Source organism: Candidozyma pseudohaemuli, assembly GCF_003013735.1.
Source record: "Candidozyma pseudohaemuli strain B12108 chromosome Unknown scaffold00001, whole genome shotgun sequence".
Classification (NCBI taxonomy): Eukaryota; Fungi; Ascomycota; class Pichiomycetes; order Serinales; family Metschnikowiaceae; genus Candidozyma; species Candidozyma pseudohaemuli.
This window is the reverse complement of record NW_020194435.1, coordinates 216987-240594: the sequence shown is the minus strand read 5'-3', so window position 1 is coordinate 240594 and position 23608 is coordinate 216987. Positions and strand designations below refer to the sequence as shown.

The 23608-nt window shown below is 50.1% G+C and overlaps 10 protein-coding genes across 10 annotated transcripts; 6 read left to right on the top strand and 4 right to left on the bottom strand.

The window, feature by feature from the left end:
- Positions 1 to 24: 24 nt before the first annotated feature.
- C7M61_000106 (uncharacterized protein) lies at positions 25 to 1653 on the bottom strand (the record flags this gene model as incomplete). The annotated part of the gene is made up of 1 exon (XM_024855566.1): positions 25 to 1653. The coding sequence occupies one exon, from the start codon at positions 1651 to 1653 to the stop codon at positions 25 to 27; it is 1629 nt and encodes a 542-aa protein (XP_024715165.1).
- Positions 1654 to 1764: 111 nt separating this feature from the next.
- Positions 1765 to 3804, bottom strand: C7M61_000105 (uncharacterized protein; the record flags this gene model as incomplete). The annotated part of the gene is made up of 1 exon (XM_024855565.1): positions 1765 to 3804. The coding sequence occupies one exon, from the start codon at positions 3802 to 3804 to the stop codon at positions 1765 to 1767; it is 2040 nt and encodes a 679-aa protein (XP_024715164.1).
- Positions 3805 to 5932: 2128 nt separating this feature from the next.
- Positions 5933 to 7063, top strand: CSP37 (Csp37p; the record flags this gene model as incomplete). The annotated part of the gene is made up of 1 exon (XM_024855564.1): positions 5933 to 7063. One exon carries the CDS (start codon positions 5933 to 5935, stop codon positions 7061 to 7063), a length of 1131 nt encoding a protein of 376 aa, XP_024715163.1.
- A 104-nt stretch (positions 7064 to 7167) lies between these two features.
- PRS (putative proline--tRNA ligase) lies at positions 7168 to 8862 on the top strand (the record flags this gene model as incomplete). The annotated part of the gene is made up of 1 exon (XM_024855563.1): positions 7168 to 8862. The coding sequence occupies one exon, from the start codon at positions 7168 to 7170 to the stop codon at positions 8860 to 8862; it is 1695 nt and encodes a 564-aa protein (XP_024715162.1).
- Positions 8863 to 10937: 2075 nt separating this feature from the next.
- PIN4 (Pin4p) lies at positions 10938 to 13049 on the top strand (the record flags this gene model as incomplete). Its single annotated transcript, XM_024855562.1, has 1 exon — positions 10938 to 13049. The coding sequence occupies one exon, from the start codon at positions 10938 to 10940 to the stop codon at positions 13047 to 13049; it is 2112 nt and encodes a 703-aa protein (XP_024715161.1).
- Positions 13050 to 13576: 527 nt separating this feature from the next.
- On the top strand, positions 13577 to 15064 carry PTC2 (type 2C protein phosphatase; the record flags this gene model as incomplete). Its single annotated transcript, XM_024855561.1, has 1 exon — positions 13577 to 15064. The coding sequence occupies one exon, from the start codon at positions 13577 to 13579 to the stop codon at positions 15062 to 15064; it is 1488 nt and encodes a 495-aa protein (XP_024715160.1).
- A 1326-nt stretch (positions 15065 to 16390) lies between these two features.
- SAS3 (Sas3p) lies at positions 16391 to 18859 on the top strand (the record flags this gene model as incomplete). Its single annotated transcript, XM_024855560.1, has 1 exon — positions 16391 to 18859. The coding sequence occupies one exon, from the start codon at positions 16391 to 16393 to the stop codon at positions 18857 to 18859; it is 2469 nt and encodes an 822-aa protein (XP_024715159.1).
- A 28-nt stretch (positions 18860 to 18887) lies between these two features.
- C7M61_000099 (3'-5'-exodeoxyribonuclease) lies at positions 18888 to 20033 on the bottom strand (the record flags this gene model as incomplete). The annotated part of the gene is made up of 1 exon (XM_024855559.1): positions 18888 to 20033. One exon carries the CDS (start codon positions 20031 to 20033, stop codon positions 18888 to 18890), a length of 1146 nt encoding a protein of 381 aa, XP_024715158.1.
- A 37-nt stretch (positions 20034 to 20070) lies between these two features.
- On the top strand, positions 20071 to 20679 carry C7M61_000098 (uncharacterized protein; the record flags this gene model as incomplete). Its single annotated transcript, XM_024855558.1, has 1 exon — positions 20071 to 20679. The coding sequence occupies one exon, from the start codon at positions 20071 to 20073 to the stop codon at positions 20677 to 20679; it is 609 nt and encodes a 202-aa protein (XP_024715157.1).
- A 109-nt stretch (positions 20680 to 20788) lies between these two features.
- Positions 20789 to 22983, bottom strand: ATP2 (F1F0 ATP synthase subunit beta; the record flags this gene model as incomplete). The annotated part of the gene is made up of 2 exons (XM_024855557.1): positions 20789 to 22182; positions 22878 to 22983. 2 exons carry the CDS (start codon positions 22981 to 22983, stop codon positions 20789 to 20791), a joined length of 1500 nt encoding a protein of 499 aa, XP_024715156.1.
- Between the last annotated feature and the right edge of the window lie 625 nt (positions 22984 to 23608).

Genomic DNA, 23608 nt, shown 5'->3' with positions numbered 1-23608 from the left:
CATAGAATTAACGACTCCACGACCTTATTTACCCTTCTTCTTAGACTTTTTCTTCAGCTTCTTTGCGGTGGCATGGCCCGAATCTTCGATATGCTTGAAAAGCTGGTTTCTTGATGCAAATGGTTCTTCACAAACCCCACAAATCTCTGAGGCGACCTTTGGAGATTCTGTAACAGGATCTTGCACAGACGGCTCCTCAGACTTCTGTTTCTTCTTCTTTTTGGGTTTCTTCTTGCCTGTATCCCAGTCGTCTTCGTCGTCATCTATTTTCATGCCATTAGCGAGCTGAGCTAGCTCATCATCAAGGTTCTGAGTTTTTGCAGACCGTCTTGACTTTGATTTCTTTTTGGGTTTGATTTCTTCCTCGTCGTCCTCGCTTTCCTCACTATTAATTTCGTCGTCCACTTGCAAGTCGTTGAGATCCGTCTCTGCTTTTGGCTCTTCAGACTCGACCACGACCGCCTCAGAAACCTCCTGATCAATTTCATCCTTTATATCCTCCAAAGACTCCAAGTCGTCCCCATTATCAAAACCTAACTCAACACCTTCTCGAAGCAATTCTTCTCTAAGCTCTTGCACAGCCTGCTTGTGCTTCTTCGAGCGCTCATGGGCATCCATTTGATTCTGAGATTTGAAGGTTTTATTACATGCCACGCAGTCGAATAGGTTCTCGTTGGCGTCGGCAAATTCGTCAAACTCGCTATCAGTAGTGGTATCACTGCCCAATTCGTACTCTGCTTTGAGCAACTCTTCAAGCTCATCTAGCTCCTCATTGCTAAACTTCTGCCAGTCCTGAACTTCAAAGTCATTCAACTCTGCAAGCTGCTGGATGCGCTGCTGTTTGGCCTGTTTCTCGAGATTCTCTCGCTCTTGCTTCTTTCTGGACACCTCAAACTTCTCCACACCCTTCTTCACTCGGGGATCTCTCTTCTTGACAAATGTGACAAAACGCCTGACGGTCTCGTTGTATTCCTTTCTGGCGTTGTCACGAGACTTCTTGTTCTCCTTCTCCATAAGCCTTCTTGTCTTTCTATCAGGAGCAGCCGAATACCGGTACTGGTCCATCCATGAAAACGATTTCACCGTCAGAAAGCCACCCCATGTGCTGTAGAACTTCCTCACAGAACTGGCGTAGTCTGCGTGGGAGTTGCCAAATCTAGGAAACAAAAGAACAGACTCATCCAAGGCAGCCACATTGGGAGAATCATCCATATACTTCTGGTGGCTGGAGAGCTGCTGGTACTTGGCATGAGCGACTTCTTCAGAAGCCAATCTTTCAAAAACTCGGGAGGCAACACTGTAAAATCCAGCTAAGGAGTCGTCTATCCTCAGGAAGAAAGACGGATTGAAGTATCGTAGAAGCTCCTGGACGGAGATGCTCGGAATGACCATTTCGGGGACGTAGTCATCGTCATACTCATCTTCATCTCGAAGAATCTGTGACTTGTGACTATCGTACCATGCTCTTTCTTGAGGATCTGAGAGAACCTCATATGCTGCTCTGACCAAGGCAAATCTGGCATTTGCTCCTTCCACATCGTGTGGATTTTTGTCTGGATGCAACTGAAGGGCTTTTTTCCGATAAGCCTTCTTTAGTTCATTTTCAGTCGCCGTCAGTTCCACCTGTAGAAGCTCATAGTAGCATGTCTTCATGGTGGTGATGAGGCTGGATTTCGTTTATCTACACTTCGCGCTGGATTTTGCAACCACCGGTTACACCTTTAGGATCCGAAATAATACTTTTTTATTTTCCTCTTTCTCTATTTACCAGCCTTTGGAATGATAATCGTCGTTGTCATCCTCAAACATCAATCTTTCCTGGCCCCCAAATAAATCATCCTCGCTGATCACCCGCTCAGGTAGCGGCACTTTCCCTAGTCTGTGGTCTATGAGAAGTGAGTCCTTGAGAGAGCCACTCACCTCGACTGAAGGCTCGAAAGTTTTGGTAGGGATCGACAGAGTCTTCACAGACTTGCTCAACATGGGCGGCTCCTCCGCTTCCTCGGGCAACGGGGCCGAGGTTCCAGAGGTGGCGGACTTGTCACTGACAGAGTCCTTCAGAGCCTTCAAGCTGTCGTTGGAAACGGTACGGTGGCCGCCTGGTCTAAGTCTGCGGTCGTTCTTGGACTGGCCAAAGAGCGACGTGAGACTGAGGGAACTCTTAGAGAGGAAGTTCTTGAGAGAGCTGCCTTGGGGCTGAACGTTTGAGTATTTGCTCAAGCTGGATGATATGGTACACTCGCAGTTCTCGCAGGACTTTGGAGCCGAGGCTTCGCTGATGCTGAGGCTGCTGAGGTTTGTGGTCGAGTTGGCGTTGACCATGAAGTTCAGGAGTCCCACACTGGAGGTCTGCTTAGCGAAAAGAGCTCCCGAACTATCTTTGGCATTTGCGTCCGTGGCAGAATCCTCCTCCTCGACAAAAAGAACAGGCGAACGCTGCGACAGCTTGGAGATATCGGAGTAGGATGCATACCGCTTGGAGAACATGATCGATGGACGGAGTAGCTGCTTCTTATCCTTGGTATTCGAAGAAGCATTGGCACTGGCCTTGTCGATGGTAATGACGCCCGTGGTGGAGGACCTCTTGAGCACGGGTTTCGGTGCTGCAAGAGCCTCTTCATTGAGAGAACTGGGCTTTTCAGCCATGGAGTTCAAAAACAAGCCAGACAAAAGCGACCGAGGTTTTGCAAGCGGCGATGGCTTCACGGTCTCTGTGGACAAATCAGCAGCATCACCTGGCGACGAGCTGGCGCCTGGAACAGGCATGGGCGTCACTTTGGCGAAAGTGAGTGGTTTGGTGGGCAGACCCTGGAGGTTCTTCTCGTCCTCGGACGATATCGAGATCCACTCGCTCTCGTTATCCGACTTCATGGAGCGGCTCAGCTTGGACACTGTCGACGGCTGGCGCACACGAAGCTCATGCAAATCGTCTCTTTCCTCGTCTTCAGAAAGCTCAGAGGAAGAAACACTGGATACGTCATCTGGCGAAGCTCTGCGGAGGTTCTGTGCTGAGAAGAGCGAATCCTGACGCTGGAACGGCGCCTTGAGCTGGCTTAGCGGCGGAGCTAGCTCAGCTTTTGTTTCCTCTGGCTGGCCTTCTAGTTTTGGAGAAGATGTGTTTGCCTGAAGCGAGCTGGAGATCTCGTGAGTCGTTGCCAGCGTGTGGCCCGTGCCGCCCGAGGGGAACGCCAGCGTTCTGCTATCGCTGCTGGAGCGTGCTGGGGAGGGGGTGTTTTCGATGAAGAAGATGTTCTTCTTTGGATCAGGCGGAGTAACCTTGGGAGCCAGCTGGTCCAGCTGCAGCAGGGTCAGCTCCAAATAGCGAGAGCTACACGGACCCGAAGGACGAGGAAGCCGTTGCCGTCGACACGACTCGGAACGACTGTGATCCGAGTTGGTATGCAGCAGGCTGAGGCCATGGTAGTTGTGGTAGTCATCGTCTTCGGACAAATCAGAGGTGTCGTCGCCAGAATCGGAGTAGTTTTTCGGCTCCTTCAGGAACAAGGACGGGCGGCTGGGCGCCTCGGAGGCGTATATCGTGGGAGCATTGTGGGAGTCTTTGGACCGATGGGGAAGCGGCGCTTCCGGGAGAGCCATGGCGATCTTCAGCCTGACACGTTCACAGAAAAAGCGTTCGTTGAGAAGACGCCAGTGGCGGTTGGCAGCACGGGTGGGTTCACCAGAAACGCTGGGCTGGGAGGAATGGGCGTTTTTCCAAAGCTTAAATAACAGTAAGTGGTCTGGGGCGTCAGACGGGAAATCAACGGCAGGCAACGAGGGACAGGGCGTGCACAAGGAGGCCATATAGCCGTTGAGGTTTTGTAAAAAGGGCCCTTTTAAATAAAGAAAATCGAGTCGCTGGCGCTGGCTGGGAAGAAATGCCAGTGGAGAATTTTCACAACCACACCAGTGGGCAGCTTGCAGTATCAGTGAGTGATCACCAGGCTGCCTGTATCTCCCCCCACGTGAGCCTCCATCAGCACACCAAGCCATGATTTTTTAGGTTTGACGGGTTGGGTGATTTGGCGGGTGCTACGAGAGAAAACTGGGTTTTACAGGTTTTGGGATTTTTGGTTATTTGGCCGTTTTTGATGGCCATGTTGCCTTGTCGATGGGGTCAGGCGGGCTTCGGGATTCGCGCTATCGCTATCATGACGGGTGAATGACCTTCGCTGCCTCCGCTGCTCCTACGTTACGGGTGTTTTGGGCGGGGCACGACCCCAGCCAGATTTTAGTGTTTAAATATAAAAAAAACGGCGGATTTGCTTTTTCGTGGTTTTTGGAATTTGAATATCCATTTCGAGAAGAGGCCGGTTTACGAGGCGGTGGGCTGCGGCGGCGGTGGATCTGAAAAATATCTCTAGCAATGCGATGCCAGTGAGCCCATCGGTCATGAAGAAGGCGATGCGCCGGTGAGTTGTAGTATTTTCACGTGATGCCGGAAAACGGGTTCTTGGATTGAAATGGTTGGCTGGTTTTTTGGTTTATGGATTTTTGGTGAAGGTTTGGTAACGGGAGCTTTGCGAATGGTTGCAAATGTGTCAAGGTGAGGCAGACATGGTCCAGCAGTGGCCCACTTTCGATCACACGATGTTTATATTTTTTCTTCTTTTTGGATCTCCTTCAAATTTCATTGATTTTTTGAATATCCCATTCACCGCAATGTCTTGGATTCAGTCTGCTTTTTCAGATCTGTCTACCTCTTTCTCACCTAATCTAATGCAACTGCTGAGGCTCAGGTTGCGAGTTTTGCACCCACGACACAGGGTCCTGTTAAGCGGGTCCACCAATGAACGAAGCGAATTTGCTCCGTTTTCCACAATTGGCGTTCTTTGAAACCACCTCAACCTCAAAAACGTTAAATCCTCTCATCAGCGCCAGAAACCCCTTCGGCCCCTCTTTGTGTGACGATCGCTAAGCGAGAAAATCGAAGCTTTTAGGCGCCGAGACATGGATCCAGGCTTCGCACGTCGTGTTGCCATACTTATTCGAAGCAATTTTTTCAATCTTCGACCCACGATTCTACCAGCTTCCTTCTCGGAAAGATCCGGAACGCAATTTGCAACAATAGCGATGGTGACAATGGGGCCCACCGGACGAACGTTGGCCACTGCAAAGCGGAGAAGAAGCTAAAAACGCCAGTTACGAAAGTAGCACGATTCAGGTGAGACCGGTGTTCCACTTGCTAGTCATATGGTTATCATGTGCTAGCTTGTCTCACGGGAAGAGGACCACCAATTGGTTTTTGGTCAATTAAGAGGTCAATTAAGAATTAAAAGAGTCAACAAGAGAGAAGTAGCAGCATCGTAAAACCCAAATCAATAGACCACCCCAGATCTGCTTCCTTCCTCAGTGTTGCCGGTACCTGTTCTTCTATTTCTCGTCACTGGCCTGCACGTTTAAATAGCTCCAGTGTGTGCCTGACCCTATGACCTCAGTCACGAGAACACCGCTTGCTATCCCGATCCACGAAAACACAGAAAGTAGGCGATTTTCGGAAATGATTCTTAAAGTAGACTTTTCGCCAAATCCGACTTCTCGAGCCCATCGCCCTCGACCTGCCTTTTCCGGAGTTACCCATGGCTGCAAACTAGCCACAACTGCGCCGCACCTGCAGCACCCGAAAGCAAGCAAACTCAATGGAACCAGCGATCTCCATAATGGCGGGAGCTTTTCGGCCCAAAGTTGGCCAAATTACTCAATTGACTCGGTTGAATAAAAAGGCGGATTTGCAGCCTTTTATACCCCAAGGTGGCGCCACAATTGGCAGTAGACCCCCCACCTTGCGGTGCGCAAGTCTACCTTAGCAACCATAGGGCCCCTCAGGCAAAAAAGCCGTGCACTTCAGTGATTCTATGCCTGAGTATAAATAGGACCCGATTCCCGGACCGACCCAGCCATCAGCTTTTTGCTAAACAACTTTCCGTGAAACATGTCCAAGAAATTGCTCGCAGGTTTGGTCGTCGTGGGCGGCGGCGTGTGGTACTACGACCAGAACATCCACCCCATCTTCTCCAATGACGACAAGTTGAAGCACCAGGTCACTCAGGCCAAGAAGGATGCTACTCCAAGCGAAGACACCAACAGGGAGCTCCGCAAGCTAGACAACAAGGCGCGTGACTTTGGTTCCCAATTGAAGCAGACCGCTTCCAAGTCCACCGAGGATGTCCGTAACAAGGCCGACTCTACCCTTGACTCGGTCAAGGACCTGGACTTGTACAAGAAGTGGTCCAAGAAGTTGGATCTGTACGGCGACGACGTGAAGCTCGCTGCCGAGGACATTGAGAGAAAGCCTCTTGGTCACCGTGTGGCGGCTAAGTACATTGAGTGGGTCAACTCGGTGGGCCAGACCGACGACGAGAAGTTGAAGGAATTGGCCAGCTCCAACCCTCGCAGACAGCACCAGATTCGTGACGAATTGAACCGCTCCAACCAGACGTGGGGCGAGTGGTGGTCCGGCAAGAAGGACAAGCTCGACGACAAGGCTGAACAGGCCAAGAAGGACGCCGAGCAGAAGAAGGACCTGTGGTTCAACTGGGGCCAGGAGAAGAAGGACGAGGCCCGTGACAAGGCTGAGCAAGCCAAGAAGGATGCTGAAAACAAGAAGGATTCCTGGTTGAACTGGGGCCAGGACAAGACGGACGAGGCTCGCAACAAGGCCGAGCAGGCTAAGAAGGATGCCGAGAACAAGAAGGACTCTTGGTTGAACTGGGGTCTGGACAAGAAGGACGAGGTGAAGAAGGATGCCAAGGACGCCAAAAAGGACCTCAACCTGACCTGGGACAAGCAGAGCAAGGAGTGGTCTGAGAGCCTCGAAGCTGGAAAGCAGAGAGCCTTGGACGAGTACTACCGTGCTAAGAAGCAGGTGGAGGACTTGACCAAGAAGGCCAGCGAGAAGACCTCCAGCGCCCTCGGTAACGACAACAAGAGACCTGAGGTCAACCCTGACGACCGTTACTTGACCAAGGCCAAGGACGACCTCCAGAACGCTTTCAACAACTTGAGCAAGTACGGTGGTGACTTGGTCGACCAGGCTGACAGAGCCATCCGTGGCGGCAAATAAGCTCCCGGCTAGATGCCCTAATTAGTAACAATGTTCATGCAAAGCGAAAAGTGTAGATGTATTTGCTTCTATGTACGTGCTGATCATCGCGAATCGCAACTACTATGATTCCATCACTATGTCTTCGACAGCTCTACAAAAGCGTACCTAGACTATATAATATACCCAATGAGTTGCTTAAAGCAGAATCCTTGGCTCTGGTTCCCACCCACGAGCTAGTTTCAAAGCTAGGGCTCGTTCAATACCCAAAGGCTGGTCTAGTACATTGGCTACCTTCCGGAAATGCCATCAGACAGAAACTTGAAGGACTTATAAGGAACGAAATGAATGGCACAGGAGCAGAGGAAGTTTCTCTTTCTGCGATATCCCACTCGGCTCTTTGGGAGCAAACGGGCCGTTGGGGAGGTCATGAACTCTTCAAGTTGAAGGACTCCACAGGTTCACACTACTGTTTGGTTCCTACTTGCGAGGAGGAAATCACCCATTTGGTGAAACAGGGACTCAAGTCATACAAGGATTTGCCGGTGACGTACTACCAGATCAACACGAAGTTCAGGGATGAAAAGAGACCTCGTTCAGGGCTACTCAGAGGAAGAGAGTTTGTCATGAAAGATGCTTACTCCTTCGACTTGACCGAGGAAGAGGCATTGGAATCGTACAATAAAATGATCGAGGCGTATGCTTCTGTTTTTAAGAAACTCAGGGTGCCGTTTGTCAAGGCTGAGGCTGATTCGGGCGACATTGGTGGTTCGCTTTCTCATGAATGGCACTACGTTCACGCCTCTGGCGAGGATACGCTTTTTACGTGCCTGGAATGTGGCAACGTGCTGAATGTCGAGAGAACATTGTCGTATCCTCACGAGGAGCAGCAACACGACGACGTCAAAGTGAAATACTTCACCACAGACGATGAAAAAACCCTAGTGTGTGCTTACTACCCTGGCTCTAGAGAGCTTCAACCGCTGTTTTTGACGGAAGAGATTCCCGATATAGACCTCAGTGGGAGACTCAGCGAGGAAGAGGTGTTGGCGTTGTTCAAAGACGAGGATACCTTGATCAACAAGAAGATTGTGCGTATCATGGACCTGAGGCTCAACCTGCGCCTGAACTTCCCTGACTTCCCTATAAACTTCATCAACCGCTCTTTGATCACCACATTGACGGACATTCCTATTGTGGCGGCAGAAGAAGGCGAGTTGTGCCATAAATGCGAGGAAGGCTCTTTGACCTCAAAGAGAGCCATAGAGGTGGGCCACACCTTCTACCTCGGCAACAAGTACTCCAAGGCATTAGAGTGTCAGGTGGAGGTACCAGTGGACGGTGCCATGAAGAAGCAGGATGTTCTCATGGGGTGCTACGGAATTGGCATTTCACGAATCATTGCAGCCATTGCTGAAATCAACAGAGACAGCAAGGGTCTCCGCTGGCCTGCGGCAATTGCTCCCTGGGAGCTCACCGTTATCAATTTAAAGGAATACGGCAGCGATTTCCTTGCTGCACCTTTTGAAGGCCTCGATTGGAGGGTTGACGCCAGACCCAAGATCGGACTAGGCCGCAAGATCAAGGATTCACAGATGATGGGCATTCCGCTCGTGGCCGTGGTTGGCAAAAAATGGCCATTAATAGAGATTGAGGAGCGTGGCATCAGAGTGGCTCTGGAAGCCACCAAGGCGCTCTACGATCAAAAGACGTTCGAATGGGAGCTCACAGGAGACCTCGATTCGGACACTACAGTCAAGCATCTCGTGCACAGCGACCACGCTGGCGCCGTTGTGAGGGCTATTCTCACAGACATGTAAATACTAAGCATCAGATTGTTATACAGATTAGGAGAAGAACTTGCCGGAGATCTTGGCGAAAACGTGCAAGATGATGACGGAGAAGATGAAACCGACAGCCAAAAAGAGCACAACCAAAGGGTCGACTCTCAAGCCCTGGGCCTCGTCGGTGAAAAGCTTCAACATCGTGGCGGAGGAGCCTCCAGCACCAGCAGCTCTAGTGGACAAAGGCTGGTCCTTGGACTCCTTAGCCTTTTTGCTGGCGGCGTTCTTTCTCTTAGCGGCACTTCTCAAGCCACCGGGGGCCACTGCAGAAGAAGAAGACTATTGTTAGTTTTGAAAATCAATAGATGGTGGGGAGTTCACATACCATTTTGTAGTTAGTACGTACGAGTAATTTTCGGTGTTGAGAGATCGTTGGCGTGTAGGATAGTAAATGCAGGACGTGAAGGTCCCCCAGTTCAGAACCCCAGAGAAGTCGATAAATGTGGAGGTGATGGTATTTTGAAATGTGAAAAATCGTCAATTTTGGGGAAGGTTTGTTTCGATATGGCAATTTGTGTTGTGAATGTTTTGAGGCGGGCTAGAAACACGGACTGTGATCTCACCTGGCGTCAGGTGGTAAGCAATGAAGTGAGGTGTTTCAACAAGTATGGCTTGCCAGGAAAATAGAATGAACTAAAATTTGTATCGCTTTGAGAATCTTTCATATCTTCTAGAATGGAGTGTCTTTGTCAGTCTTTGTCATATAAATCCCCAGGATCATACAAATTCTAGACCATTTCTCGTGCCACGATGATCGGAATGAGTAAGAAAGGTCGGGTAAACACAAAATAAAAGCACAATGGAAGAAAACAAAAGGAGGAGAATTAGACTTTCAAAGGCTTTGTCGCATGGTCCAGATTAGGTTATGAGGTCTGTGGTTGCGAAACCGTAGAAGCTGCATCAGATCGGAGTAGCAAAACGCCTTCTGCAACCTACCCTTCAAAACCTCACTTATTTAAACTTGACCGATTTTAAAATCAAAATCAATATGATTTTCTCATATCTCCCCCAGACGAGGCACCAGAAACACGGTGCCCTTGTTAGACGAGCCGCACTATGCACAGAACCTGTCTATGCTAAGCGAGAGAGCGGTGTTTGACACGGACATTCTCGAAGAAAAGGCCCTATTTTTTGCCGAAACCGTCCTGGTTGCAGGCACTGGGGGTGAAACATTTCGGATCTTGCAAAGTCCGACGAATCACGGTGGATCCACGATTTTTCAAAAAACCGGCCCTCTCCAATCCGGCGGCTGTGGCGGCCTAAAAACCACAGATTCATGAACCCTTCTTCCTAGCTCCAAATCCTTAACAGATTTTCCAAAATCCCCCCAAAAACAGCCGTGGTGGACCACTTTTTCACTCCCGGTTGTGCCTGCAATGTGCTGTAGCCTGGCTGCGAAAGCTCCTCCAATCACCAGCAAGGTAACTAAGCAGCCACCCACGACGGCCTGAAAAGATGAAAATTTTTATAAGATCCACCCGAAAAACCAAATCCACCGTTTTGGCGGTTCCCCCCACGCCGTGATCCACCACATTCCGGTGCTCCCTTGTTTCTTCCAGTGTGCCTCTGCGTCTGGCTGAGAAGAGAATATCCCCCACCAGTTCCCCCACCTTTGCCCCCAAAACCCCCACGTCGAGACCAGACAATAAAAAAGTTCTTGTTTTTCGAAAAATTCAATCTCCCCTCAATTCGGAGACCTTGGGCACCAGCCACGGCGTTGGTCTTGGGTGTCGTCACGTGCCGCGCCCTTCACCTCTGCATTTACTGCGTTTTGTCTGGTTGTCCGCCTGCCAACCTCATTAAATTTTCTCACCCAAATCACTACTTGGTCTTCTTTATTCCCAGAACGCCATACCACTTTTCCCATAAATCTTCAGCACAGGCCGTCGCAAACAGCCTCCTGATTGTCCTTTTGTTCCCCCCACCTTCACTTCTTTCAGACACTTCGCCTGTCTGACTTGCTAGTTGATCTTTGACAGCTCCAAGCAGCACCAGCAAAGTACACGTTATCGTCACCGTCAGCTCTCCGATTCGCCACTAGCACGGGCCACATGGACTTGAGAAACCTCTCCTCCACGCCTAACCAGTTGGACTCGGTCATGCAACGCAGACCTTCGCTTTCGTCTTTATCCTCCGCATCAGGGTACGCCCTGCTGAGCTATGCCGGCGCTGCCGCCGGTGCTGGCCAGTCTGGCAACGTGCCTGGCGTCAATCATATGCCCCAGCCGCCTCTGGAGAACCACACCCCTCAGATGGCCCTGCTAAAGCTCAGCGGTGATCAGGGTACGAGAATGTACTCGGGCATCCTGAGCAACCTGCTGAGCACCAACTTGGCCTCTGCGTCGGGCATTCCGCCAGCGTCGATGGTCAGCAATGTTGTTCCGTGGGTGGAGCAGCAGAAGCAGCAGCAGTCCTTGACGATGAACTTGGACAGCGGTAAGAAAAACAGAAAAGAGGAGCCCGACGCCTCTCCCAACATCGCCTCCATGACCACCACGTCCGCCAACGCCTCCACTATGGAGGACGACGACGACGAGTTGATCCCCACCGCCATCGTGATCAAGAACATTCCTTTTGCGATCAAGAAAGAGCAGTTGTTGGACGTGATGACCAAGCTCAACTTGCCCTTGCCTTACGCTTTCAACTACCACTTTGACAACGGCGTTTTCCGTGGTTTGGCCTTTGCCAACTTCACATCCACTGACGAGACGTCGATGGTGGTGAACCAGTTGAACGGCCGTGAGATTGGAGGCAGAAAGTTGAGAGTCGAATACAAAAAGATGTTGCCCGCTCAGGAGAGAGAAAGAATCGAGCGGGAAAAGAGAGAAAAACGCGGCCAGTTGGAGGAGCAACATCGCTCCACTTCCAACGCCTCCTTGGCCTCTCTCATCAGTGCTGCTTCTACCACTGCAGCCACCAAGAACCTCAGTGTGAACGGTGCCCAGTACAACTCTCAAACTGAGCGTTTGTTGATGCATTTCCCTCTGGGCAACACCAACATGCCTCCACCACCGGTGGAACTCAACTTTAACGATCCAGACGTTCTTGAGTTGTACTCCCAGTTGCTCACCTACAGGGACGACAACTCCAAGCTCATCTTCGAGTTGGCTTTCCCAGCTAATATCTCATTACAGCACCGCAAGGTGTTTTCCCTCTTGTGCTCCTACCTTAATTTGTTGGAGCTTTACGACAACGGCTTGATCATCATCCGCAGAAAGCCGGGCCAGCAGACTATTCAACAGCGCCAACAACAAAGCGCTACATTCAACCCTCATCTCCACCATCAACAGCAGGGTCAGGCACCAGCAGCCACCACCCCTCAGCACGCACAACCTCAGCTGCAACAGCAGCAGCAGCCCCAACAACAGCAGCAACAACAGCAATCCGGGCAGCAGGGCCAGACCAATGGTGCCGGCCACCCCCACTCCAACTCGATGATGAACATCAACCAGTTGCCTGCTTTGCTTAACGGGTACCCCAGCAACTTGCAAACCCCCAACCCACATGCACCCGAGTTGTTGAGGTCCCAATCCCAGCTGGCTTTGCCCTTGACTAGACTTAGACAACTGAGCTCCACTCCTGTTCAGCAGCAGTACTCTCAGTACCTGTCTGGAGGTATTCCTGGTCACAAGAATGCCGGTTCTTCGCAGGGCAATGCCAAATACCAGTCATTTGTGGGCTACGGCGGCGCACCATCTGGAAACCAGAACCAGGTGTCGCAGCTCAGTACTCCCAACTCCAGCAGCGCCGCTGCGTTGTTGAGATCCTCCAACAACCGGTCTTTTGTCGATGTCAGAAACACCCCTCCGCTTACTGGAGCCATGCCATCCCAGTCCGACTCGCCCACTCCGCAGCACCCTTCGACCCACGGTTCTCACGTTTACCAGGGTCAGCAGGGCCAGAACTTCTTTGGCCAAGGAGCCCAGATCAGTCAGCCAGGTACGCCATTGGGCAATGCTGATTTGAACAACCGTTTTGCTCCGTTTGGCCAGCATGCGCATCTCAACGGAAGCTTCAGCTCTTTGCAACCTACATCTGCCAACAGCGAGGAGTTTTCGCTTGGAGGTGACAACATGGCCTCGAAGTTGAACGGGTTGACATTGGGCAACGGCTACGAGCAGAGCAAAAGCAGCGGCAGCGGGATCTGGGGGCCCAAGAAGTAAAGTACTTCACGAAACTTATAGAACGCCATGAGACACAAACAAAAAGACGACATGACGAGGCGTGGGCCCACGCCGAAACGAGCGATGTTTTATGTTTAATGCACTTAATGAACCACAGGGCGGCTGTCCCCAGACGGCTGTTCTATTTATTGACCGAAGGTGTAGAACTACTGTAGATACAAACTTACTCGTTTCTTCTTTCATTTATCTGTCTAATATTGGACCAAGCGGGGCTACAAAAGAAAGGTGGCTGCAAACCAGACACCGGGGTGGTCCCGAGTCACGTGATAAGACGACGTTTTGAAGACCCAGTAACCCCAATCATAAATTTATACCAAAAAACCAATTCCTTACTACTCTCCCTCTTTTTCATCTGATAATGGAACTTTTTGTATGGCCGCCGGGGGCTCGGTGTGTAGTGCGAGAAAAGTGAGAAAAAAAAGAAAAGCAAAAGCATCGATTGTGAGGCACCTCGAAAAGATAAAAATCCACCGTCCACCCCCCACCACCACCAACACCTCCACACCATGGGCCAGATACTTTCCCAGCCAGAAACAGAGAAACACTCCGAGAAAGACAGCGACAAGTACGTGGCTTACGGCTTGAGCTGCATGCAAGGATGGAGAATCAACATGGAAGACGCCCATGCCACGATTATGGATTTGAAGCGTCAAGAAGGGGACAGCAGCGATGAACACACAGCTTTTTTCGGTGTTTACGATGGACACGGAGGAGAGAAGGCTGCCATTTTCACGGGTCTCCGTTTGCACGAGTTGGTGGCACTGACCGACGCCTTCAAGGAGAAGGACTACGTGAACGCCTTGAAAGACGGCTTTTTGCTGTGTGACCAGGCCATTTTGCAAGATTACGAAACACGCAACGACGAGTCCGGCTGTGCCGCCACTTCCGCCATCGTCACCCCTCACCATATCTACTGTGCCAACGCCGGTGACTCCAGAACGGTCATGTCGCTGAACGGGTACGCCAAGGCGCTCAGTTACGACCACAAGCCTTTCAACGAGGGCGAGAAGGCGCGTATTTGCGCTGCTGGCGGTTTCGTTGACGTTGGCCGTGTCAATGGTAACTTGGCTTTGTCCAGGGGCATTGGTGACTTTATGTTCAAGAAGAACGACGAGTTGCCTGCCGAGGAGCAGATTGTCACCTGCTACCCGGATGTTATCCACCACGAGATCGACCACGCCAAGGACGAGTTTGTCATTTTGGCCTGCGACGGTATCTGGGACTGCCTAAGCTCTCAGAACTGTGTCGAGTGTGTCAGAAGAGGTTTGTACGAGAGAAAGCCACTCACGCAAATTTGCGAGGAGATCATGGAGCTCTGTTGTGCCCCAACCTCCGACGGCCTGGGTATCGGCTGTGACAACATGTCGATTCTCATTGTCGCCCTCTTGGACCACACCAACAGCGAGACCTTGGACCAGTGGTACGACCGTGTGATCGCCAAGATCGAGAAGCAGCAGGAAACCGTCAAGGCCAACCCTGACTCTGCCGAGGCCGCCAACTACGAGTACGGCCCAATCTCTCCACCTTACAACGACTTGTACAAGGAGATCTTTGGTGAGTTCTACGAGATTGGCCAGCAGGCCAACAACGACACACGCGGTGGCGCCGGCCGTGACTCCATGTTCGGCCACTCCATGTTCGGGAACATGGGTATGCGCAACGGCAAGTCTGCTGACGATGATGACCTTGACAGCAACGACGACGAAGAGAATGCCAACTCGGGCCCTGCGGGCCCTGCCACTTCCGCCAGCGACGGCCTCAACAACGGTGCTATTTCCTTGCAGAAGTTGTTGTCCAGCAACGTGATCACCAACGAGAATGGTGTGATCTACTTGGATACCTCCTCCGCACAGTCCTTGTTGGCCTCGTTCGGTATGCCCACCGGCGAGCAACTGGATGAAAACGGATCTGATGAGGACGACAACGTGCACGAAAAGCATATCGAGGAGGTCGACGAGAGCGAGTCCGAGACCCTGAGCAAGACCAACGAGTAGATGAGACGGCAAGTCGCTACACGATGACATGACACGACCAGTTATTTTTCCCTTGGTGCCAGCTTCATAATCGTTTTATTTTCTGTACCCGGTACGTCCATGTATCACTACGTCGCCGAAATTGCAAGGCCACTTTTCTTCCATTCTATTTCTCAAATTACTGGTGGCCCATGATTACTAGAACCTGTCAAATAGGGTGATTGCTTTGTATATTTAATGATAACGTCTAATTATAATGAGTAGGCTACAGAAGGTTGTCAGTGTGAATGTGGGGCAAACTAATTCGTTTCATTGGATGTTTTCGCTTTGATTATGAAGTGATGTAGAATCTCCATATTTCCAAGACTTTCGGGAATATAAATACGGAAAAAAGTATACAAATTCCGTGGGTAACAGCGCAATGCACCATCTCGCTTACGCATATCGCAGACCCTTGCATGGTCAAAAGTAGTGAAGAAGTCGAGGAGATGAAGTTTTAAAAAACCTATAAAGCGTATCATAGCAGTCAAACTTGATTCAGTTGAACCTCCAGGTATGTTCATGTCTTCTTTGGCAAGAAAAATACTCTTTCAATAACGAAGCACATCACTACCAAAGCAACAGAAAAGTAAAGTTTCAAGAGCTTTAAAAGAAAATTCACATAGTAGAAAAAGTCCGTCTTAGCTAGACCAAAAGAGATGTCTGCAAAGTAGGTACCTCGGTGACGGGCCTCCCTGCAGTGAACCTCGAACGCTATACATAAGAGGGACTCTAAACATACACTGAAAAGACGGTAAAAAGCATTAATCTTAAGAGAATCGTCAAATGGACTCTCCTTAGACATTCCCGATTTGGAAGGTGCCCGTAGAGCCAAAAACGAAGATACCCCCCAAGGATCAAAAATTCCAACAAACACGAAAAACACCAAAGTGCACCTGAGCTTCCTGCAAGACCACCTTCATCTTTTCAACGGTCTACCATGTATATTTTCGCAGCCAAATCAGCGCCATATCAATCTGCAACAGCCCACCAAGACAGCAACAGAGCCAGCGATTTGAGAAAAATTGCTAGTCCAATCAAAATTTACAAGATACTTATTCTCAATAATCAAAAATAAATTTTCTTCCAAAAAGCAAACCCCTGTTTTCTGTTGACTCTCCTCCACCAGGGCCTCACTAAACGCGTAGAAACCACTGGGGGATTTTCTGCAGTACACAGCGCTAGACAAGATCTCACGAGCCATCTCTGAATAACACTCCCACGACAACCCATCCACCCTTATTTTTCAAATCCACCTTTTACTAGATCTTCTGGGCTCCCACATCTTTATGGCCGCCGCCCGTCCCGATGTCCTCGCACCAGCAGAAATTGCTTGATCAGCTCAAGATCACAAACAACAAGATCTATGAGCATTTACCGACGGAGAGACGACGTCCTTCTCTGAGACCGCTACCGAGAAGACGAGAACAGAGAATATTGCCGCTGCTACGACAAGAGTCCTTTTTCAGTGGTCTCGAGTTTCCCAAACCCAGAAAACAAGGCCGCCCTAGGTTGTACCTGGCCACGGTGATAGAGCTGACAGAATCCTCGTTTGTTGTCAAAATCAAATACAATGTGCGGAACCGCAAGGCACAGAAGCTTCTTGGGGCTGGCTCCAGGACGCCTGTGGTGGAGGAATTGTCTGCATCGAGAACCACTCGCTCGTTGAATCAAAAGACCCGTCAGGTCAATGGATCCAGTCTAAAACCGGCAAGAAACGTGGAGAAACGCCTGAGAACACCGAAAGTCAGCGTCACGCCCGAAATCCCAGAACTTGACGAGACTGAAATCAAAATACGCAAGAAAGTCGCTTCTCCAGTGCCCCGGACCCACGAGTTGCCCTATAAGGGTGTTCTTCCGTTTCCCGATTGTACCATCAACGAAACCGACCCCACGGCGGAAGATCGAGCCTTGTTTGATCGTTTTTTGGCTGAAGGTAATCAACGCAGAAAACAGGCTGAAGCAGAGATCTTTCAGGACTCTGCTACTGAGGACCGCAGCGTGGGGCTCCTCAAGTCTCAGATACAGAAGATCCAATTCCGTGATTACGTTATCGACACTTGGTACTCGTCACCGTACCCTGAAGAGTATTCCCGTCTGAAGATCCTATACATCTGCGAGCATTGTCTCAAGTATATGAGATCTCCGGTTTCGTTCGAGAGGCACCAGCTCAAGAACTGTAACCTGTCTAACTCGCATCCACCTGGTGTGGAAATCTACAGAGATACAGAGAGCCGAGTCGCTGTGTGGGAGGTTGACGGAAGAAAGAATATCGAATACTGCCAGAACTTGTGTCTTCTCGCCAAATTGTTCCTCAACTCAAAAACATTGTACTATGATGTCGAGCCGTTCACCTTCTACGTGTTGACCGAGCTTGACGAAAAAGACCCATCCATGTATCATTTCGTGGGGTACTTTTCCAAAGAGAAGCTTAATAATTCAGACTACAATGTCAGTTGTATCCTCACCTTACCTATCTACCAGAGAAAAGGCTACGGAAACTTCCTCATAGACTTCAGTTACCTCTTGTCCAGAAACGAATTCAAGTTTGGTACCCCTGAGAAGCCTCTCAGTGACCTTGGCCTTCTCAGTTACCGCAACTATTGGAAGATCACTGTGGCCCACACCCTCAAGCTGATATATGACGATTATTTGAAGGAGGGAAGGAAGATTGTGCTTTCACTTGAGATTTTATCGAAACTCACAGGAATGATTCCGTCGGACGTGGTTGTGGGTCTCGAACAACTTGAGGGCCTCATCAAGAATCCCTGCACTGGAGACTACGCCATAGCACTTAACTTGCCAAAGATCGAGGAAGTGGTGAACAAGTTTGCACTGAAGAATTATGTCACATTAAAGGCGGACTTAATTTTGTGGAAGCCAATGATCTTTGGACCCTCAGGAGGTATCAACTCGGCACCGGCTACTTTAGCACAAGCACCTCCAATCGAACAACTGCTCAGTACCACAGGCCAGCCCATTGTGCCGCTCAATAACAGTATCTCCATGATATCAGACTTTATGAAAGATGACATCAATAATCCTTTCTCCTACGAAGAGGAAGCTCAAAGAGAAATCGAGCATTACTCCAAAGAACTCCCAGAGGAAGAACCCTCAAAGTTTAATATCAATGTGGACGAGTTTGTGGTGTGTCATCCAGAGTTTGAAAACGGAATTCCTATCAGGCAAGCCAACGCCGGTAATGAAAAGGCCGTCAAGGAGGCAGTGGAGGAGCTTGACATTTCGGAAGACGAAGAGCTGAGTGGAGAAGAAAGTGCAAAAGATCCTGGTTTTGACACCGCCTCTGAGGCAGCCTTGGAGGATGAGGATATGGACGAGGAACCTGTTAATGATGATGGCTTTGAGGAGGAAGAAGACGCAGACGAAGCACCAGAGGATGATAGTGAAGTTGATGAAGATGAGGAAGAAGAAGTGGTCATCAGGCCCAGGTCCAACGGAAGGGTTCTGCGCTCCTTGCGTAGCCAGCTGAATGGCGATATTTATGATGACCCGTCAGACATTGAAATCCTCAGTGATCCGGACGACTACCAAGCGACCCCCGATTCCTCGCCAATCAAACCGAAATTACGCCCCACGTCACAGAAAGAACCAGCCACTCCACGAAGAACATCTGCCCGTTTTGCACGCACCGGCACCAAAATCCCAATCACACCTGAGCAAACACGCCGGCTTAGACTGGCAATACAGAATAGCATCAGCAAAATTGCATCGGCCGACACCGTCGGCACACTACGTCGTTCTTCACGCAGAAGATGATGTGTATAATAGTGTCTAATAAAATGTATTATAGGTTGAAAAGAGTGCATGAGTTTTCGTAGACGGTGTCAATGAAGCCCCTGATCTCCTCGTCCGTTTTTAGGCCATAGAGAGAGGCCATAATGCAAGCGACGTGGCCCACGAAAACCGGTTCATTTCTGGATTTCATTAATGGGTAAGCGAATTCGCCGACTTTGGTGGATGGAGCCTCACCTAGATTTTCAAGTCTCTTCTGTGTGGCCTCGGTGTGTTTGTAGTAGTTTTCTTTCTTGATCGAAGGATAAGGCAAGAAATCATCGAGCTTCGGTTGTTGCTGTTTTTTGCCTGGCGGCGGCGTCAAAACGTCTGGAACCGGGATCTCAGGGTAGAATATATTAGGGTAAGGTTTCAAGAACTTGTGAGAAGCATGGCTTTTTCTGACTTCACACCACGGAGCGTCCGTTTCTATAAGAAGACGGTCCATTGGGATTTGCTTGGCGACCTCCAAGTTCTCTTCTGTTTTCAAGGAACATCCGTTGATGCCAATGAAAAAGCCTAGGCTGAGAAGCTTCTGGAGCTCTTCAGTAGATCCAGTAAAGGAGTGAACCACTCCGGTCACGCCGTTTTTCTCGACAAACGGGCGAATTATATCCACAAAATCGTCACAGGCCGCCCGCATATGAAGAAATAACGGAAGTTTCTGCTTCAAAGACACAGCAACCTCCAACTGTCTCTTGAACATTGATTTCTGCTGCTCCACAGTCGAATAGTGAAGACGGTCGTAGTCCAAGCCAATTTCGCCAAATGCCTTAACGAGACCCCGGGCATGGCCGTCCTCGGCGATCTTCTTCAACTCTTCCATCTTGTTCTCTGTGGACTCCAATGGTTCAGCATTTTCCAACGATCCGTAGAATTCCTGAGCAACCGTGCAAGGGTGAACACCCACAGTCAGGCCAAAACTCCCCTTATGCTTTTCCACCAAATCCAAGTGCTCTGTGCTTTCAGCTACCGAGGAAGCAGTGATGAGCATCTTCCTCACATTGAAATCAAAGGCTCTCTCGATAACCTGCTCCACGTCAGCCGGGTGCTTGGGATTGGTGGATCCGTTGTAGCAACCCTGGAACATGGCATCGGAAAAGTTCACGCCAATGTCAAAATACCGTGGTTTCCAGTGCACCATACTGAGTCTTCTCATAAGTAGTAGCTTTTCGCACCCACCATTATCAACAACCATGAGTCTTGAAGAAGTGCTCAAAGCGCAGGAGCTGGACTTGGCAAGAGAAGCCGAGGTGGTTAGGGTACTCAATTGTGCTGAAGGAGACTACTTTGCCGTTTTGCAAATCAACCCGTTACATGAACCCAGCAGCATAGACACCAGGGTGAAGAAGGCATTCCGAAGGAAGTCATTGTTGATTCATCCAGACAAGGTGAAACATCCAGAGGCTCCCAAGGCTTTTGATTTGCTTAAGAAGGCAGAATCGGTATTGAACGACCAGGAGAGCAAGGAAAGGGAGGGTTTGGTTGGGGTATATGAGACCATCGCCAACAGTCTAGATATAGACGTCATTGAAGACTTTGACAGTAAGGAAAACGGTCTAATACGGGAAAAGGTCGCTCAGACTTTGCAGCATCAAAAGAAGGACAAGGAGGTGGAACGATTGTACCAACAAAGAGAAGAAGCCCAGAAGAATGAAGAAGTCAAGAATGCTGCCAATGATCGAGAACTACGAAAGAAGTGGGAAAGCCGCTGGGAAAACGACAGAGACACCAGGGTGGAACTGTGGAGAAAGTACAAGGTGGAAAAGAAGAGAAAGAAGAAACCCAAGAAGGTGCTTGCCTAACAGCTTACAAGGTAGATAGTGCTAATGAATATCTTTTGCGAACATCTAGTGAACGTTAAGTTATTTTCGTTTATGGTACGTGGCGTCATACTTAATGCAATCGCAACGCTTATTTGGACTCGGCAGCCAACTTCTCGGCCTTGGCAACAGCGTCCTCGATGCCACCAACCATGTAGAAAGCGTTCTCGGGCAAGTGGTCGTACTTACCGTCCAAGACCTCCTTGAAGGATCTGACGGTCTCCTCCAATCTCACCAACTTACCGGAGATACCAGTGAAAACCTCGGCGACAGCGAATGGCTGGGACAAGAATCTCTGGATCTTTCTGGCTCTCTCGACGGTCAACTTGTCGGCCTCGGACAACTCATCCATACCCAAAATGGCAATGATATCCTGCAAGGACTTGTAAGCCTGCAAGGTCTGCTGGACACCGGTAGCAACATCGTAGTGCTCCTTACCGACAACAGAGGCATCCAACAATCTAGACTTGGAGTCCAATGGGTCGACAGCAGGGTAGATACCCAACTCGGAAATACCTCTAGACAACACAGTGGTGGCATCCAAGTGAGCGAAAGTGGTAGCTGGGGCAGGGTCAGTCAAGTCATCGGCTGGGACGTAGACAGCCTGGACAGAGGTGACGGAACCCTTCTTGGTGGTGGTAATTCTCTCTTGCAAAGTACCCATATCGGTGGCCAAGGTTGGCTGGTAACCGACAGCAGATGGAATACGACCCAACAAGGCGGACACCTCGGAACCAGCCTGAGTGAATCTGAAAATGTTGTCAACGAACAACAACACATCCTGACCTTCTTCGTCTCTGAAGTATTCGGCAATGGTCAAACCGGTCAAAGCAACTCTAGCTCTGGCTCCTGGTGGCTCGTTCATCTGACCGAAAACCAAGGCGACCTTGGAGTCACCCTCGAAGTTGATGACACCGGTCTCCTGCATTTCACGGTACAAATCGTTACCCTCTCTGGTTCTCTCACCGACACCGGTGAAAACGGAGAAACCACCGTGGGCCTTGGCAATGTTGTTAATCAACTCCTGGATAAACACGGTCTTACCGACACCGGCACCACCGAACAAACCAATCTTACCACCTCTGGCGTAAGGGGCCAACAAGTCGACAACCTTGATACCAGTCTCCAAAACCTCAGCAGAAGTAGACTGCTCAACGAAGGTTGGTGGGTCAGTGTGGATAGGGTTTCTCTTCTTGGACTTGATTGGTCCTCTCTCGTCAATTGGCTCACCAATAACGTTGATGATACGGCCCAAGGTCTCACGGCCAACAGGCACGGAGATAGGAGCACCAGTGTCGGTGACAGCCTCGCCTCTGACCAAACCGTCAGTACCGTCCATAGCAATGGTTCTGACGGTGTTCTCACCCAAATGCTGGGCAACCTCCAAGACCAAGTCCTGGTCGCCGTTCTTCAACTTCAAAGCGTTGAAAATGGCTGGCAAGTTACCATCATCAAAGTGGACGTCAACGACGGCACCAATGACGGCTCTGTGTTGTTAGTAATTGAAATGCTACTTGTTGGCGGGAGTGCCGAGACTGGTGAAAAAAGCGCGAAGCTCGCACCTGATTGGTCGGTGGCCACGACAACGAGTGGGCCGAACCCTGGAGAAGCTTCAGCGGCTCAGGGGAATGCATTGGGAGTATTGGTGGTGATGTTGGCGTTGAGGATTGATGTTCCGGGCATGATCGGGAAAAGCCGGGTCTAGCGGACGCTTTGGAAAAATCGGATCCCGGTCGACGAAGTCGACGCACCGACAATGAAAATGCCTCCAATTGCATCAATTGGCCTCAGTGGACCCTTGGAATAGTCCCTGGGGCGCTTTGAAGCTGTTCTAGACGAGCTAACAATCATTTTCAGCGGGAAGTTGTTGATGGTCGATCTGGACAGAAGCCGACGAAGAGTCAAGCAATCGCTGCCAAACCAACATTGGCCAAAGCCCAGTTCTTGTGGGTATCAATGGCAAAGCTCTCTTGCTCCTCGGAGCTCGTCTCCGTCCATTGAGCTTGACTTTCCATGATCCCACGCCATCAAAGAAAACCCCCTCCACAAACCACCAATCACCAAACCAACACACACGCCACCCCCTTGTCGTGTCAATTCACCCCGTCTCACTTCACTGTGTTGTCTCCACACTCCTCTACCGATCCACTGGATCGTCCATTATACATACCTAACCTTACCACTGCCAGCGGCAGCGGTGGCCAAGGACCGGTTGAACATGAAGTTTCTCTTAGCAGCGGTGAAAGCGCTGCGCGACGCGGTGGAGAACATTCTTGGAAGAACCATCGTAGATTGTTGAACCTGTTTGATGTTTCACGCTAAAGAAAAGAGAAGGAAAAAGAGCGTCCACCGTGGAGTTATATGGTTTTTTCGCACTGTCGCACACCACAGGTCCTCCATACCGGTCGGCGGACATGGGTGCGGTAGGCCTGACCAATGAGAGGAGGTTCTGGCTTTCCGGCCGCGAAGCTGTTTTTCATTGGGCGGGTGCGGGTTACCCGGACGGCTGGTGGAGGTGATACTTTGGGGGTGGCGGCGTGGGCGAGGGCAATTGAGGCCTGGGAGGGCGATATTTGTAATTTTCGGGTGAAATTGAGGGGCCTCCTTTTTTTCTGGGTTCAAGGGGGCCATGTAGCGCCGGATTGGTGGACCCGAGTTGGACCGAGAGGCACCTACAAGGTGGAGGTGAAAAGTTGGATTTACAGCGGGGGAAAGAAGATTTGATCGATTTGAGCTACGTCTTGTGAATTCGAGAAAAGATATCGATCTGCTTTTGTTATCTTGTGACTTGGCTGTGTGGCTCCCGTGGAATGGCTTTCCAGTTTGGCTGCGAAAAACGAGATCGGAACAGCTGCATGAGGCCCCCGGGTGTTCAGTATTTGGGGTGACGAGATTGAAGTTTTGTTTATTG